This window comes from Elephantulus edwardii, unplaced genomic scaffold (genome assembly GCF_000299155.1).
Source record: "Elephantulus edwardii isolate Elephantulus edwardi_28Jun2011 unplaced genomic scaffold, EleEdw1.0 scaffold00010, whole genome shotgun sequence".
In the NCBI taxonomy this organism is placed as follows: Eukaryota; Metazoa; Chordata; class Mammalia; order Macroscelidea; family Macroscelididae; genus Elephantulus; species Elephantulus edwardii.
Window position 1 is genome coordinate 5,129,873 of NW_006399760.1, and position 19,350 is coordinate 5,149,222.

Genomic DNA, 19,350 nt, shown 5'->3' on the forward strand with positions numbered 1-19,350 from the left:
CTTAAGGAGTGGGATTATTTGAGTTAACTCAGTAGGGGAAGTCTTATAAAGTACTTCCCGTATGCCAGAATACTTTAGTGTTTTTTACTCTTTAGCCAGTTTAACTCATGGTAACCTCATGTTTCCAGGGCAGAACTGTTTTGTAAGGTGTTCAAGGCTGTAAGCCTTCAGAAATATTTTACTAGGATTGTCTTTTGAGATTCCTCTGGTTGGGTTGGAACCACTACCCTTTTAGCTAGTAGATGATAAATTAACTCTCTGTGTCAAATCAAGTACTCTCAATGTTTTTAAGAGAAAAAAAACCCCCACAACCCCACACACATATTTTCAATCATAGACTATTAGATCTTGAACTTGAATTCCACTTTTGCTACTATGAATACACCTTTCTTCTTCTATATTTCATTCCCAGCATAGTATACCATCTGATTCAAAGTGTTCAAAGCTGGTCCATCTCTTCTCACTAATGCCTACAATCTCCATGTTCATGTACTCCATTTCTTTTTCACAGTTTCTAGTTTTCCAACATTCAAGCTGCATACTTTCCATGTTCCATTATTTTCCCTCATTCCAACTATTTCTAATCTGGATTCCACTACTAATACTATAATTATCCAATAGTTCTTAGAGTTTTCAAAGGCCTGTTATTTAAGAAGTGGAAGACCAATGTTATTTCCCAGTCTCTCTTAATCTAGGAGCCCTACAAAAACTTCTCCACCATGGGTAATTTTTGTGGCATTTGACACATCAGTAGCATACCGTTCAGTATCACAGCAATCCACAAGTTATTAGTATAGCAAACTGACAGACAACTGCTATACCAATTACACAAAGTTTTTAGCAAGCACAAAAACTGATGATTTAGTTTGTAACTCTAATAGCAAATCAATGTTCACATCAGACCCAGGCCCAATGGCCAAAGAAGATGAGTGCTGAATTCATAGTCTAAAAGACAATATCAAGTTTTAGCCTGAAATACAACGTTGTAAGTGATAAAGTATTATCCATACACATACAAGGAAGATCTATTAAGACAACTCTTATTAAAATATACACTCCTACATCTAAGGAAAAAGAAAAAACTCTATTATTTTTAGCAAATCTTGTAGTCTGAAATTGATTGAACATATAGTCAACATGCACTAATGAAAATTGATGACTGCAATGCAATCATTGGAAACAATGAAGAAGGAATAGTTGTTAGAAAATATGGGCTTGGTGATAGAAATGAGACTGGAAATGAAATGATCACATTTTCTATTTTCAGTGATTTATTTATTGAAAATACCTTTAAAAAAACCAAAACACACAATGGAAACTTTACACACGGACCTCACCTAATGGGTTGCATAGAAATCAGATTGACTACATCTGTGGAAATTATTGGATAAGCTCAATATCAGCAATCAAAACTAGGCCAGAGGTGGACTGTGGCTCAGACCATCAATTCCTCATGTGCAAATTCAAATTGAGACTGAAGAAAATTTTAAAAAAGTCATTGAAAACCAATCTGTGATAACCTATTCCATTTGAATTTAAAAATCATTTAAAAATAGGTTTGAACCATTGAACACCAATGACCAAAGACCAGCTGAGTTGTGGGATGATATAAAAAAATATCATTCATAAAGAGAGTAAAAGGTCATCATAAAGACAGAGGATGAAGGGAGGAAAAAAAACCCAGAATTTACAGACTTTAAAAAATTGTACTAGCCAAAACAAAGGGAATACATACCAAAATAAAAGAGCTATACAGAAGATTTCAAAGGATAGCTCAAGAAAACAAAATAAAGTATTACAACAGAATGTGCAGAGGGTTAGATTGGAAAATAAAAATGGAAGAACTTGCTCTACATTTCTCAAGTTGAGAGAACAGAAAAACATATTTAAGCCTCAAGTCACAATATTGAATAATGCTATGGGCAATTTACTGAATGATTTAGGAAGCATCAGAAGAAGATGGAAGGAATGCACAGAGTGACTGAACCAAAAAAAAAAAAACTGACTAAGACTGAAAAATTTCAGGAAGTGCTATATGAGCAGGAGCCAATGGTAGTGAAGAAAGAAGTTAAAGCTGCATTGGCGGCATTGGCAAAAAACAGTGTCTCAGGAATCTATGAGGTACCAAAAGGTTTGTTTCAGCTAACAGATGCAGCCCTGGATACGCTCATGAGGCTATGCCAGGGAATTTGGAGGTCAGCTGTCTTTGCAACGGATTGCAAGAAGTCCATATTCCTATTCCCAAGAAAGGTGATCCAACAGAATGAGGAAATATTGAACAAGATCTTTAATATGACATGCAAGCAAAACACTGCTAAATATCATTCAAAACTGCCTCAAACAGTACATAGAGAACAGCCAGAAGTTTAAGCAGGATTTAGAAGAGGCCATGGTACCAGAGACATCATTGCTGATGTCAGATTGCTGGTTCAAAATAAAGAATACCAGAAGAATGTCTATTTATGCTTCATTGACTGGAAAAAGGCATTTGACTTTGTGAATCATAACAGTTTACAGCTAATATTGAAAACCATGGGAATTCCATAGCACTTAATTGTGCTCTTGCAAAACCTATACCTAGACCAAAAGAGTGTTGTGCAAACAGAACATAAGAACACACACATGATTTAAAATAAAGATGGGTGTGCATAAGAGTTGTATTCTCTCCATACCTGTTCAATTATTATGCTGACCAAATTATTTGAAAAGCTGAACTCTGAGAAGTATGTGGAATCAAGATCACAGGAAAAGTTATCAATAACCTGCATTATGTAAGGAACACAACCTTGCTTGCTGAAAGTGAGGAAGACTTGAATAACTTGTTGCAAAAGATCAAAGAACATTGCCTTCAATATGGATTGCCTCTCAATGACAAGAAAACAAAAATTCTTACCACTGGACTGGATCCATAGGCAACATTATAATAGATGGAAAAAAGATTTAAACTGTCAACAAGTTCATCTTACTTGGATCCAAAGTTAACATCCTTGGTATCAACAGTTAGGGAATCAGGAGACATATTGCACTGGCAAAGTATATAGTTAGGGATCTCTCCAAATTATTGAGGAACAATGATCTCAGTTTGAAGGCTAAGGTGCATCTGATTCAGGCCAATCACTTGATATGCATCTGAGAGCTAGATAATGAATAAGGATGACAGAAGAACAATTGATATCTTTGAGGTATGGTTTGGGGAAGAGTACTGAACATCCTACGGACTACCAAAAAAAACAAATAAATATGTCTTGGAGAAGGTACACCAGAGTTTTCTTTGGAGACAAAGATAATAAAACTTCATTTCATATATTTCAGGCTATTTCAGGCCTGCTGCTAGGGTGGACTGTTCCTTGGAGACGGGGGTTATCCACAGAAAGTCAGAGGGTGGTGAAGGAGATCCTCAACCAGGTGGGTTGACAAAGTGACTGCACTCTATAAAGTGGTTTTAATGTTTAAGGAAGTGTAAGGATGGTACAGGACAGGACAGGGTTCAGATCTGTTGCTCATAGGGTCACTATGGTTTCTACTCAACATGAGGGCACCTAACAACAGCAACAACCACTGACTAGCCATTGATTTTCTTAGACTGTAATTGCACGAGAGTGGACTGGACATCTTTCTCTGACTCTACCTTTGAGCTAGCAGCACAACTCCCTATGGACTATGCCACCACAGTTTGTAGGGGTTTCTTTGTTTGGTTTTTTTGGGGTTTTTTTTTTACTGCTATAGGCTTATTTAATATACTTCTTATTCCCTTTTTCAAAGTCTGGTAAACTAAAGTAAAGATTTGATAAGTGTCGTCCTCAAAGTCATAGTTAGTATTAGGATTGAAATTCTAATTTCAGAGTCTGTCCTAGAAGTCACTGTAGGAAAATTATGACAGTAATATGAGCATGACTATGAACATAGCAATGAGACAGCAAACAGCAGTCAGGATAACCAAATAAAGTGCTACCTATTAATTCAGGCTAAAAATGCGTTGGTATAGGAGATATTTAAAAGAAGTGGATAATGTCTTCATTATTAAATTTGTGGTGGTAGAATATTGTGAATAGAAATCAGAGATAACACCAAAGTTTCCTGTCCAGCTCTTAGGATAGTGCTCATAATTTGGATGAAATGGAAGCAAAGAATAAAGTAAAATATTTCTGAGACAATAAATAATGCAATACTGATAGTATTTTATGTACACCCAATAAACAAGAAGGTAGAACTAGAGAGGTGAGAAATACCAAGAGTTTTGAAATGAAAAAAAGAATAGAAATCATTATTTTCAATTTACTTTAATAGCCCTCCCCCGTAATAGCATTTACCATGATGTGATTCCTAGATGCTATAGAACAATAGGGTGAAATCATAGTGTTTTCAAGAATATAGTTTGATAAAAATTCAGAGAACACTTAGTATAATAATATCCCTAGGCTATGCAACCCGTACATTTACCTTTGCAATCTAATTCATCAGAATTGTCTCCACAGTCATTTTCACCATTACATAATTTGTCATGAGCAATACAACGTCGATTGAAGCAGGGCTTGAAACCTTTTCGACAGCTTCTGTTTTCTATTAAGTAAAAAGTAAAAATGCATAATTGGAGATCTTATATTGTTACAAAAATAAAATAACAAATGGTTATGCAGTCTTAATTGTTGTATCTAGAAAACAAGTGTTATGCTACCCTAAAGGCCTGGATTGGAATATTCGCATTATATCAAGTGTTCATGCTTCAGTAATTCATACTTTGAAGTATCTTTTTAAATTATACCCACATTATTGTTTCTGGCAGTGATATCAAGTAGCGCAGAAAGAAACAAAGATTACATATTAAATTCCAAGAAAATAAGTCTCTACCTCATAAAGAGCAAGCATGTAAGGAAAAGTAAATGGTCTCTATCTTCTTTTATCTTGCAAGGATTTTATAACAAAATAAAATAACAGGCACCAGATATGCATTCATCAATCAGAGAATCAAATGCTGTTGGTTGCAATGGACACTGTTCCCAAATAATTACAACCCCCATGCACAATGGAACAAAATTTATGGTCCTGGTTTGTTCAATGAAAATGTACAGAGACTTTGGATTTCTATTCATTCATTGTTGCACTTTTTCACCTCCCAACCCTTCCCCCTAGATTGACTACAGACAGGTACATTTTAATATGTAAGTTTTTCATTGATTTTCACAGGTACTTCTCAAGCAGTTCTTAGTTTGCCTTCATCTAGAAGCTGTTATTTTTCTTGCTGTGCATAAGCTGTGGGCCAAGAATTAAGTTCTGGTCTCTCTCATCAAAAGTAAGATTTCTAACCAAAATTATCAGCCAGTATTTCCTAAAAGAAGCTTCTGTGTTCTGTACATTTTACATGCAGAGTTCTCTTCAGATTCTGATTTGAGGTTATTGTTTTTCATGCTAAGTGCAGTATGTTAAGAGCATATTGTTAGAAACATAGAATGAAGTTTAAGTTTACAATGTTAGCAGTTAATAAGCAAATGTATGTAAATATGTATTAGTATAGTCTACAATATAAGATGAAATTTGTAAAGCTGAACTTTAGAGTCTTAGGAAGTGGTAAGAAAGTATGTATCAGTGTTAAAAGCATATTGTTTGAAATATAGAAAGTAGCTTAGAAAGCTAAGATTTAGGATTTTATAAATTAGCAAGGAATGATTTTCAGATAGATAAAAGAGGAAAATGGACACTCTTTCCTTAATAATCAAAAGATGGATATTATGCCTAGAGAAACACCCCAAAGTTGTTTGGTTGTATTCCTAAAAAGTATCCTGAATAACAGCAGATGTTTAACAGAAGTTGTTGTTGATTGCCTTCAAGTCGAGCATGACTCACAGCGTCCCTATGAACAAAAGGCCTGAAGCCTCTCTACAACTATCTACATTTATCAAAGATCAGGAGAGGAAACTTCTCAATAATGTTTAGTGAAACATGGTTCTGGAAGAAGTGGACTGAGGTTAATGACTGCATTGAATAATGAAATAAAAACTTGACTCTCAGAAATACAACCTAGACACCTTGAAGGAGAAGAGACAACTCTTGCTGTCCAATGTTTTCCCACTCTCTACAATCCCCTGCTGAATTTAGCAGAGTACAGTCCACTTTGGTGAGTGTTCTGCTTGGTTGAATACTGGCTATGAATAATTAGTTGCTAGACATAAGTGTTGGATATTAATGCCTGATTTATTGTTAAGACTTAAATTGTCTTTTGGATTGTTCTTATGTGAATTTATAAATAGGCTTTTGACTTTATGGCACCTAATAAATCATGTGATTTGCAAGTGTAATACATTTACCAGTATTATCTGTTTGCATCATATGGATGCCTTTGAATTAAGTACAATTCTTAATGACCCTGTGAACAGCAGATCTGAATGCTGTGGTATCTTGTGCCATCCTTATCATCTCTGACATATTTCAGCCTATTATCACAATCACTCTATCAATCCATCTCATTGAGTGTCATTTTCTCTTTCATTGGCCTGTAAGGAATATGGTTGTTTATACTGTTGTTTATATGGGTGTTTACACTCCTCAATTTTGAGTGGCTCCCTGTCTGTCCTCTGCCTCTAATATTATAGCTATCCATATTCCTCTACTGTTCATAGGTCTGTTATTTCAGAAGTGGATGACCAATCCTGCTTTGTAGTCTGTCTTAATCAGAAACTTCTGCTGAAACCTGTCCATCAGGGGTGACCTTGCAGGCATTTGAAACAAGAGTGACATAATTTCTAGGATCACAGAGACCCACATTTATGCCACTACAGCTAACTGGTAGACTAGTACTGTTCTGCTAAGAGTAATCAAAAACAAACAAGCCTATTCATACCTAAAATAGAAAATAAGTAGCAATATATAGAAACTAGCATTTCTTGTGTATTTTCTTATGCACTCGATCACTTTTAGAGCTGAGTTGTTTTGCGGGGAGAAACTGCAAAGAAATGGCAACATAAAAAGTGAACTATACAGTACATGTTAGTTACACATTATAGTAAATTTGGGAACAAAGATTAATCTGCAAATATGATTTCAAAGTTAATTCTTAATGCCTGGGGCTGGTAAACTAAATCCTTGGACTTTGGGCCTGATTTTGCATAGACTTGAAATTGAATACATTTTACATTTCAAAGGTTTGCAAAATACAAGGGATGTATGACTAAAACCATATGTAGCCTACAATATTAAAATATTTACTACTTGAGACATGTATATTTACTACTTGAGACATGTATTTCTTTTGAAGACTGGGTTATTAGTTATTATTCAGGTTATAGAAGGGAGAAAGGTTAAAACAGAATATAGCAATTCCAAATACAGTGTCCTTAATTTTGCATAACATCAAAATAATAATGTCACTTTATTTATATAGTAAAAAAATAAATCAGATCAATTTTTAAATCCTCCAGGTCAAATTTGCAATACATGTACAGGAAAAAGAAAGAAAAAAAAAAACCTAATAGTTGCAATTAAGGCAAATAGCAAGTTCTGACTAGATAGAAATACCAATCTAAAAAAAAAAAAAGAAATACCAATCTACTAAAAGAGAGATGAATGGAGGTCATTGTTTGGTGTAACTGACAGAAGCAGAGTGGCTAGAATGCTCTATCTAAAGAGCTACCTAATTGGGGAGCATGGCCAAGGCAACCACTCATTATAGTAAAGAACAATAACCCCATATGCCAATCTTGGAGACCAAAACCACAACAGACTTTTGTTCCTTTTATAGTTGTTATATTTTAATTTGTTGTTTGACTTAAAAAAATGGCTTTTCATTCAACCATTCACCCATTTATTTTGTAACAATAATTACAATAGCCACAACATACTGATACTTTCCCCCAATTCTCTGTAATTCTCATTTCCATTAATCCTTCTCTCCTACTCTCCTGCCTTCAGAGTTTTATCAGTGGATAAAAGCTACACTTTTGATCTTGTATAGCTTGTTATAATAGGTCTATCCTTAAAATTAATTTTTAAAAATGTGTTATCCCATGATGCTAGGTTTCTGTTGAAGAATATACCTGTCATATGCATAAAATTCTGATACTTCTGAATTTTTTTTAGGAATTGAAGAACTATTGCTAAAGATGAAAAACACTGGCAGCTCAGAAGACAATCTTCTGCCATGTTTTTACTCACATTTTGTGAACAAAAAATCAAGAGGAAATTTTTTTACCCAGGTCTTGTTAGAATAGGTGGAAAATAAATTACCTATTTTCAATGTGAGCAGAGTCAAGTCATCAATATGAGCTAATAAAGGCAAGCAAAAGCTAAACCAAAACCCACAAACCTTACGTGTTTCTCCCTACACTGAATAAATTACACACTGGACACTTACCACAGTAGAGCAGCTTTTCATCAGATTTATCCTTGCAATGAGGAACGCCATCACAAGTGAGCTGGTAGTCAATGCACTCACCATTTCCACACTGAAACTCCGAATAAAGGTTGCAGGGTGAAATTTTAGCTGATAGGAAGAAAAAAAAAAAAACCACATGAGAAATTTCTTCTGAAAATATTATGACAAGTATTTTTCTTAATTATAAAATTAAAAACATATATATCCAGGGTATTGAAGATCAATGGTGTCACTCTGGAGACTAAGGTGCATCTGATACAGGCTATGGCCTTTGCAATCACTTGTTATGCATCAGAGAGTTGGACAATGACTAGGGAGGATAGAAGGAGAGTTGATGCCTTTGAGCTGTGGTGCTGGAGAAGAGTATTGAGAGTACCATTGACTGCTGAGAAAACAAACAGATTCATCTTGGAGAGGGTTAAACCAGGCTACTCCCTGGAGGCAAGGATTCTGAGGCTTCATCTAACATACTTTGGACATGTTGTAAGGAGAGACAGGTCCTTGAGAGGGACATCATGCTTGGTAGGGTGGAGGGACAGCACAGGAGGGGAAGACCCTCTATGAGGTGGATTGGTTCAGTGACTGGGATAATCGGGATGGGAGTGTCAGAGATAGGGCGATTGGCACAGGATAGAGCAGGGTTTAGGGCTGTTGTACATAGGGTCGCTATAAGTCACAAGCAACTTGAAGGCATATAACAACAGCAATATTATTATTGCACAAAGTGAAATGGAGTATTGTCATCAAGTCAGAACTGACCCACAGCTAAACCTCCAGTAGGTTTTCGGAGACTGTAAATCACATAGCTCCGAAGACTGCCTGTCTTTCTCTAGTGGAGCCACTTGTGGATTCAAATTGCCAGAGGCATCAACTTTGGGTAGTTTGTTGAATCCCTATGGATTGTTGTTGTTAGGTGCCTTTGAGTTGAGTAAGGCCCACAGCAATCCTATGATTGCAGATCTGAACCTTGTTCTATCCTGTGGCATCCTCACACTTCTTGACACATTAGAGCACATTGTGGCAGTCACTGTGTCAATTCACCTGGCTGAGGGCCTTTCTCTCTGTTGCTGACCTTCTACCTTTCTCACTGTCATGTCCCTTCTAGTAACATCCCCAAAGTATGTGAGGCAAAGCCTCATTATCTTTGCCTCCAAATAGTACTTCGGCTGCACCCTTTCCAAGAAATATTTGTATGTCCTTCTGGTAGTTCATGGGATTTTCAGTGCTCACCTCCAAAACCACGGCTCAAAGGCATCAATTCTTCTGTCATCCTTTTTCACCCTATCGATTATGCTACCAGAATTTTCATTCTCATCTTTAGTACATATTTTAAGGAATTGTATAACTTGAATTTTTACTTTATGCCTACATGTGAGTTTTTCTAACCAATTGATGACTGTATGAATGCATGAAGGGGGAAAAGAAATTTGAGTTTGATGATTATGTGTGATCTTCTTGCTTAGAAATAGAAAAAGAAAAAAAAATTAAAAATCAACTTAATCTAAGTAGCTCTATAAACTAGAGGCACTTTCCCCCCTCATATTGCAACTGAGGAGGCATGTTTTTCAGAACGTTAAAATAGGAGTACATAGAGTTTCCATTTTTAAATGATGGATTTGAAATAATTTCACTGAAATGAATGTCCCTTACTTTATCGTACATTCACTAATTTTCATCTCCAATAATCTCTGATGAAAATTCTGTAGGAGCCTCTATGAATCAGATGTCCTCGCACTGCTACAATCGTTAGGTCATGCTCCATTCGTGTGTGCCAGGTGCCCCACTTTCAACACATCTCCTTCCAAATGATTTACAATTTCAGAAAACCTGCTGGAGAGTCATCTATAAGTCAGTTCTGACTTCAAGGCACATAACAAGTTCATCTGCCTTAAAGGAGTTGGTGGCTTAGTCTTTTAGGAGCTGTGCTACTAACCCTACGTCCCTTCTGTCTCAGAGTTCGAATCTACTAGTTGCTCAACAAGAAAAACTTGCGCAAGTTTCTTCGGTGTAATTTATAAGCTCGTAAAAACCTCCAGAGGGTCAGCTATGGAGTAATGACAATTGTGAGTTCACATCCCCTTTCTTGGAGATACTGAAGTGTGTGTGTGTGTGTGTGTGTGTGTGTGTGTGTCCACGCTCCACCCCTGCTTTTCTCACCTAAAAGGTGTTAGAGGGCACACCTCCTGGAAAATCCCCTTATCATGGAGCAGCTAGGAGAGCTAACCAAAGGTTAAGGCAGTTAGGGCTGTTGAATCCCCCCCTTAATTCTTTTACAACTGATTGGCTTATCAGATCATTGGGGAATCATTACATAAATTTCACCTTACATCATTACCTACATGTATTTGGGGCGGGGGGGGGGGGCGGAGGGGGAGCGGAGTGATAAACAATTCATTTTAAAAAAAAGCCCCCAGTAGAAATATGGGATTCTTCAAATATGGGAAAAATAAACAAAAATAACATGAAGCAAAAATAAAATGAAATTGTATTGGAAAATAACAAACCCAAACCCTATCACATATTATCTTTCTTTTCAATTATGTCAACAGTTATTCCTGCTTTGTCCTTTTACCATTTCGTTAACATTCACAAACTTTAGCACAGTGACTTAATTCAGATGTGGCTATAAACCAGAATCAAAAAGAGGTTTGATTAGACTGTTTTAACCTCAAATCTATACTGAAAATTTAACCATTCTATAAATATCAACATTAGCAAAAGTTCTCTTCTCTGGTTTTGTTTTTCCTTACTGGAAAAGACTAATTTGGAAAGCTGAGTAACAAAGGTAAAATAGTATTTTAGAGATGTGAACAAAGAATATGGATCTTAAAAGATTACATTTAAATGGACACACCTTAAGAAGTATGTTTAATATTACTGAAAATTATTATTTATGAACAATATAAAATTCTACCACTTCTGAATACTTAATACAAACTCTCAATTTCTTTACCTTGTTTTAAGTTCATAATTATTTCAAAGGATTTAATCTGGCTCTACACTTTTGTCAGTTTGAGAAATCCAAAATTACTTCAATTATTCTGAGTACAATTACACCTAACTAAAACATAAACCTTAGTGTAATCCATCTGTTCTGATCAATAAAGGCAAGAGACTTAGTTGTGATAATGATATAGAATGTATTTTTCAGCAAAGAGAAAAAGAGCTGTATACATCGTGGTCAAGACCTGTGAACAAAACATAAGTGACTCAAATGCTTGGCTAACATTCTAGGCTTACAGATGGCTTCAGATCCACTCCATTACAGCTGAAACAACAAAGGCACACTGTAAAAGAGTTTTAGCAATTACCTAAGGAATTCAGGAATGTGTTAGGTGACAGAAAAATATGTGAGTGAGGCTTAAATTATTGAAACTGGATATCTGCATTTAAAATTGACAGATCAATTGAATTGTTTTATCTTTTCTTTTGCTCTGTGTCACTTGTGCATAATGTATTATTGTCACAGTTTTACTTGAACAATTTTTCCTCCCTTTTGCTAAGAGGTGCCTAATTGGATGGGAGTGACAATGTGCATGGTGTGAAGATGTTATCACTGCTATTGTGTTAGATGTAACAGTCTTTAAGGTGAAGAAAAGAGTAACAACTGAAATAAAGAGAAAGTAAGAAAGAAGATTCCCTTGGTGATGACAGACAAATAGAAGGCTGAAGATAAAAAAAAAATACTTGATAGCTTTTGATACTTTTTATGACAGACACATTTTCAGGTCTCTATTAATTTTCTAGAATGAGATCTAGAAAATGAGGTATAAATGGCAGAAAAAAATTACAAAATGGACACATCCCGTAAGTTCACTAATAATTTCCAACATACTATTTTTCTCCAGCTTTTGTTTTACCTAAACAGTCTTTATTGTCAAAGGAAATGAATCTTTTTATGTGGCTTACTAACCTTTCCTGGTAATCTTGGAACACTTGAACCTTTACTTATTTTGAAAATAGTTTAGGAAACTTAGCTGTTAATAAATGTATACTGTAATCATACTAATTAAAAATTGTAATGCCTTTGGCGGGTATAAACATCATGCAGGGCTGCGATGTTACATTCTTAATTAACAGTTTGGAAATGATTACAAGTAAGTGCCATGAGCCATTCTCTCCATTCACATACTGTGACTGACTGCAAGTGCTTTTATTGCAAGGCTCCTGATCCACTGCCCATATACCAGCATTGTTGTTGTTGTTTAATGCCGTCGAGTCGTAGACGACTCATAGCGACCCTATGAACGAACACCCTGAACACTGTTCGTACATAGAGTTTCCAGAGGCAAGCCATTTCGGAAGTGGATGCCACTCCTGCTTCCAGGCTTGATTTAGTCGGGAAGCTCCGGCCAACACTGTCCACCATGGGTGCCCATTACCACGATTGGCACATCACTGTCACAGGCTTCAGCAGCATCACAGCAACCACAAGTTACCTCTGTACAGCAACACATAGACCAGTGCTATACCACAGTATTTAAACTTACAGTTATAGCACAAATAAAAAAAATAGAATTTTGATTAAAAATATGATCTATAAAACAGCAGAAGTATTAGCTGGAAGGCAGCTAGAAAGGCAAAATCTTGGGCCCCACCCCAGACCTCCTTCACCAGAATCTCTACTTAGTATTAAAATACTGATCCCCTCCTACTCCTATCATTACAAATTATGAAGTGTTTGCAAGTCTTTCCTATCCAGGACTCCATCAAGTCCACATATTGCTATGACCTTTTCTTTCCTCATTTCTATACAAGTCTTGTCCTATCCTCCCCACTCTTTATGACTCAGAATCCTTTCAAAGGCCCTGGGCAGTTTCTCTGCAGAATGCTCTACCATCCTTGATTCATTTAACTATATTCTCACAACTAGAGAAGGGTCATATATTTTTTGGGCAAGCCCACCCCACAGGTGATGCTAGAACCTGATGACAAGCTTGAGATCCTTAAGAGGTCAGATCCACTCATTGCTCTTTGAAACCTTACCTTTTTGTAATTTGTTAGTAATCTGTGGTTGTAATACTTCAGTTCAATATCATGGGACTATCTTCACAAAACACCTCTCACCCAATGGTGCTAAGATCACTCATGAGCCAAAGACTCAGGGGTACATTGTATATTGTATGATGTGATATTAATTATCAGTGTAGAGTTTAAAAATGTCAATTTATAATTTTAAATTAGGTGGCAATCTTCTGTTAAAAAAGCCTTCTTCTAGCCTCCCACTTTTGGAGTTGGGTTTTGGCTTTTGTTTGGGGTGTTTTGTTTTTTTTTTGTATCATTATAAAATAATTTTAAAAATAACAATCTATTTTAATCATCACTCTTCTTGATTGCTGTTGGAGTCTGTTTGGCCAGCAAATGGTCCTCCAAGCTGGCTCCACATCCTTTCAGACACGACTCTATTAATCTAATACATTCGGTTAGATTAGAAATCAAGGATTTCCTCCCTTTGTGGCACAAGATGCTCCAGACACACTTCTGTGCTCCAGACCTGGACTAACTTTTCAAGGTGGTCTAGCTAGCTACTGCTGTGCTGCTAACCCAAAACTGGTAACTCTCTCGTTGGCTGTTGGAATCCTGAACCCACCAGCCACTCCTGGCCGGGCAGAATTCGGGGGAGGAGATGGGCAATCTCTTCTCCTGTGACTTAGAACCTCAAAAAGCCAGTGGAGGGCCAGCTGTCAGTCAGTTCCAAATGATAGCTTTGAGTCTATCTAATATTGGTGAGAAGCAGTATTCAGAAACCCAAAATAAAGGTGCTTGCTTTCTATTGGAGCAACACTAGCTCCAGACCTTTTCAGTAGCATATACCAGCATAGTTCAGCTTTAATTAATTTTGCTATTGACCGAATCCCCAAGTCATTACTACAAGTTCTCAGCTCATCCTTGTGTGCAGATAGTCCTCTAGCTAGCCTTGAGATGTCTAGCTAGCACAATGAGGATGTATTTGTCATCATTTTGGCTATAGTTATCTATCACATGGTGCTATAATTAAATAACATGGTGATCTGAGCCCCTTTTAGGAGGGAGACAAAACAACCAAATTGCTATTACTGGACAACCATCTAAATTCATGAATGCATTTCGGTGTCTGCATGTGCCCTGTTGAGCAGATATGCCATACTGTATTTTGGTTCTTTTTACTTACTCACACATCTGTTGTCATCTAGCAATATTCGGTCCCCACGACATGAACAATTTACTCTTCCATTAGGAGTTAAAAGACATAAGTCATGACAACCTCCATTCAATAATGCACATGGAGAAAGCTCACCTGCAGTAAAAAATTGGTAATTTTTTTTATTGAATTCTTGTTCAACACTAGATCTAGAATAGAAATAAAACATTAGACTGCCTCAGTCTTTCAAAGATATAAATAAAGAAGATTCAGGAGTTTAGGAATGTCACTCTATCTATAATATTCATTCATTAGAAAAAAAATTGTAACACAGATAATTTTATCTCCTAACACGTTGGTCGAAAACACCATGTCTTCAAATAAGCTATAGTGTCACTCTCAAAATCTTATTGCTATCTTTTTGGAATCCTCCAATGCATTCTGGGGAGGCTGTAAAATTGCACAGGAGGAGATGGCTTATCTTTCTCCAGTGGAATTGATGGTGGACTTGAACAACTAGAGAGGCACAGCCTTTGAGTTAGCAATGCAACTCTCTATGCATTACACCCACAGCGCTCCTCAGTGTCACCAGAAACCACAATGATACAGTCAACTGCAAGTTGTGTATGTTTTCCAGCAACTGAAGAATCTTAACCAGGTATGCAAAAGTTGTTACTCAAGGTTTATTATCCTTATGGAAGCAATATGATTTGTATTTTCAGAAGGATAAGTGAAATGAAATTGCAGAAAGAAATAATATAGAAATGTTTCCTCGGGTTAATTTGAAAATTTTAGATGTTACTATTAAGCCTTCTAGATCATTCTAATGTGTTACATAGTAATTAGAACACTATCATCAAAGACGTATAAAAACAATTATCTATTAGAATAAAGTAAAATTAGTAGAGAACATATATTTCAAGAGATTGCATAGTGAAGGAAGAAACGTGCTTTTCATTGCAACTTACAGCTATTGGTGTCATTGGCCACAGCTATGATACCCATAGGTTGATGTGGAATATCAGAACGAAGTATTTTTGTATCTCCACCTGTATACTTGTTGGAACGCAAAATAGCTCTTCTCCCCCAGTCTGACCAGAAGATATAATTGTCATAAACAGCCAGACTGAGAAACGTTCCCGGTCCAGATTTGACAATCACCTGGAAGAGGTTAAAAGAGCACATTTTTACAAGATATAAATATTTCTATTTCTAAGGTTGTGTTTGCTTCAAAAAAGAAAGAATTTAGATGTTTAAGTGAATAGAAATTATTAGAAACAAGTCACATTTCACTAAAGAGGTCATCATAATACTTCATAGTTTATCTAAACTAATCATCTTAGTATACACAATGTGCTGACACTTTAATTGTTGGTGTTGTGTACCATCAAGTCAGAACCGTCTCAAAGCTGACTCTCCCCTGGGTTTTCAGAGACAGTTATGGCACAGGAGGAAACTGCCCACCCTTCCCCTGCGGAGCAGCTAGTGGATTCGAACTGAGTACTTTCAAGATTGTAGCACAGATTCTTACCACTAAACCCCTACAGCTTCAATTAAATTGAACTGTAAAATTTTAGTTACAGTTCAATTTAATAATGAGATTATTTTTAAACAAAATGATATATTCAGTATTGCTGCTCTTGTTGTGTACTGTCAACTCTGAACGAACCCACAGCTGACCCTCTGGTGGGTTTTTAGAGCCAACTAATGGAATGGGAGCAGATTCAGAATCATTAAGCCAAAAAAATGAGGTTATTTTATGAAAACTAGTAGACATTTGTAGTACCTGAATGATGCAATTAGTTAAGACTTTAGGGTACTAATTGAAAGACTGGAATTTAGAGTTCCCACAGAGACACATTTTAATAAAAATCTATTACATTACTTCTAAATAGGCAGTAATTAAAGACCATATGAAAAATGTCCCACTCTTACTCAAAGTGACCTAATGGAAAGGAACTATAATGCCATACCAAAGGCACAAGGTTCAAATAAATCCACCAGTTGCTTTGTGGAAGAAGGATGGGTAATCTCTTCCTATGCAATTTACTGCCTCTGAAAACCCAATGGACATTCAAGTATGAGTCAGTTCTGAAGCAACAGTACTAAACAACAGCAATTTCCTCAAAGGAAACTTGTATAATTAACAAACTCAGTGCCATCAAGTTGGAATCTACTCATAGCTGACTCTCTAGTGGGTTTTCAGAGGCAGTAAATTGCATAGGAAGATATTGTCAATCTTTCACCCGCAAAGTTTCTGGCAGATTTGAACCACCTGGGTTGGCAGCATGGTTCCTTACCCACTAGTTTATAAGAGAGCTCCCTTTGGTACAACAGATATTTATTCATAGATATTAAATGTTTTCTAGATAAGTAGGGAATACTAATCAAGCTCTCAGAACTATAAGTAGAAAGGGTTTAAAGGGTTGATAAGAGCACAACAGAGAGAAACCTTCAAGTTGTGTGGAGATCCTCCTGGCATGTGCAGCAGAGTGATGACCAGAACACAAATAAGATAACAAGCCACACTGGTCAATGTGCTCCGTGCAACAATGAATGAATGGAAACCCAAAATCTCTGTAAATGTTTATGAAAATTAATAAAATATGGGGAAAAAAAAGAAAAAAAATGTGCTCCTGAAGATTTCAAGAGAAAGAGATGCAAATGTGAAAGGAACCAGGGCAACATGGAGAAGGTCAAGTTTGACCTCTTCAAATTCCACAAAAAAGAATCTGTCCTCATCATCATCCAGAGTATAGCTCTGATACACTGATATAAAGTCAGACATGGCAACCCACACTGCTGAACCTATTAGAAATCCATTGCAAATTGCAGAGTCTCTTTTTACTCACAGTTGTGGGGTTCATTAGGAAAGCAGCTTAGGAGATGGAGAAGCAAAGGATATCATAGAGTAAAATCCATCGTCAGTGAAAAACAGTGCTATGCCAGGTAAACAATAAGACACATCCCTCAATTATCCACAGCTTCTCAGATAGCAGCAAGCTTCCTCTGATGCAAGAACTTCTGGCCTCTAAGGACACATGCTGCTTTTCCTACTTCTTTCCTGGTATAAAGGTTCCTCAGATCCTAGCTCGCTCTGGCTCTATCAGGCTTGCTAAAATCCCTTTACAACCTGAGTAGCTTTCTTTAAGGTTGGCCTCACAGCGGTTGATAATGTTGAAGATGCTGATCGACAGTGAGGCATGTCTCTGAAATTGAGGCAGCTGGAGATCATGCTCCCAGGCATGGTCGTGCTGAGGCAAGGGATAGAAAAGCATTCTCAAAAAGTCCTAACACAACAGCAAAGTTCACAAAGTAACTGGTGGAGTACGGAAGGGTGGGTGGGCAGCAACATTGAATCTATTGGTAATTGTTATAACTGGTCTAATGTCTTTCATCTGCTATTTTCAGTGGAATGCTTGTCTGTCAGATACTATTATATATATTTAAAGATTCAGACAGAGTAGGAAGAAGGATTGGTCATCCACTTCTGAAATGACAGACTTTCGAAAACCCTAGGTACAATAGAGCACACTTAGACTATGGCTTGGACTAGCAGACATGGCAATTGAGACTGAGATCCTAGAAACGGCAATACAGAGAAGGAACAGCTGTAAGCAGACACTAGTGATTGGAACATGGAATGTAAGAAGCATGAATGTAGGAAAATTGGACATTGTTAAGAAAGAAATGGAACGCATAATAGGTATTGGCGAAATGAGATGGCTTGGCATGGGACATTTTGAATCAGACGATTATATGATTTACTATGCCAGGGATGAAAAGGTGAGTAAAAATGGGGTTGGTTTCAGAATTAAAAAAGTCATTTCTAGATCCATCTTGAAATACAATGTGGTGAGCGACAGGGTAACATCCATACGCATACAAGGAAGTCCAGTGAACACCACTTTAATTCAAATGTATGCACCAACTACTACAGCCAAAAAGGAGGAAATAGAAGATTTCAACCAACTTTTGCAGTCAGAAGTTGATAAACATGCAATTAAGATGCATTGATAATAAAGGACGACTAGAAAGCAAAAGTTGGGAACAGGGAAGAAGGATCAGTAGCTGGAAAATATGGGCTTGGTGAGAGAAATGAGGCTAGAAATTGAATGATAGAGCTCTGCACATTCAAAGATTTATTCATTGCAAATACCTTTTATAAGAAACATAAACGCAGGCTGTACACATGGATTTCACCGGATGGCGTGCATAGGAATCAAATAGATTACATTTGTGGAAAGACTCGGTGGAGAAGCTCAATATCAGCAGTGAAAACCAGGCCGGTGCTGATTGTGGGACAGACCACCAACTACTCATATCTAAGGTCAAGCTGAAGTTGAGGAAAATTAAATCAAGTCCACAGGAAACAAAATTTGATCTTAAGTCTATCCCACTCGAATTTCAAAACCATCTCAGGAACAGATTTGAGGCCTTGAGCACCAAGGAGCATATACCAAATGAGCTCTGGGAGGATATCAAGAAAGTCGTCCATGGAGAATGCAAAAGATCATTACAAAGGCTGAAAAAGAAGAAAGGACCAAGACGGATGTCAGATGAAACTGAGTGTTGCATTAGAGTGACGAGAAGCTAAAGGTAAAGGAAGAAACCAAGAAATCAAAGAGCTAAACAGAAAATTAAAAAAGGCAGCCCGGGACAAGAAAGCAAGATACTTTAATGAAATGTGCAGAGAGCTGGAGTCAGAAAATCAAAAGGGCCAAACTCACTCAGCATTTCTTAAGCTGAAGGAGCTGAAAAACAAATTCAAGCCATGGGTGGCAATACTTAAAGATACTTTGGGTAGAATGTTAAATGATTCAGGAAGTATCAAGAGAAGCTGGAAGGAATACACAGAGTCACT

General features: G+C 36.8%; 1 protein-coding gene across 1 annotated transcript in view; it reads right to left on the reverse strand.

The window, feature by feature from the left end:
- The window catches only part of LRP1B (low density lipoprotein receptor-related protein 1B), a 2,414,068-nt gene that overhangs the window by 443,975 nt on the left and 1,950,743 nt on the right, over positions 1 to 19,350 (reverse strand). The window contains exons 44-47 of the mRNA XM_006880809.1: positions 15,455 to 15,647; positions 14,517 to 14,642; positions 8,345 to 8,473; positions 4,441 to 4,560 (exon numbers count right to left, since the gene is read on the reverse strand). Of these exons, the coding sequence (XP_006880871.1) occupies positions 4,441 to 4,560; positions 8,345 to 8,473; positions 14,517 to 14,642; positions 15,455 to 15,647 (568 nt within the window). The remainder of the gene's footprint in view (positions 1 to 4,440; positions 4,561 to 8,344; positions 8,474 to 14,516; positions 14,643 to 15,454; positions 15,648 to 19,350) is intronic.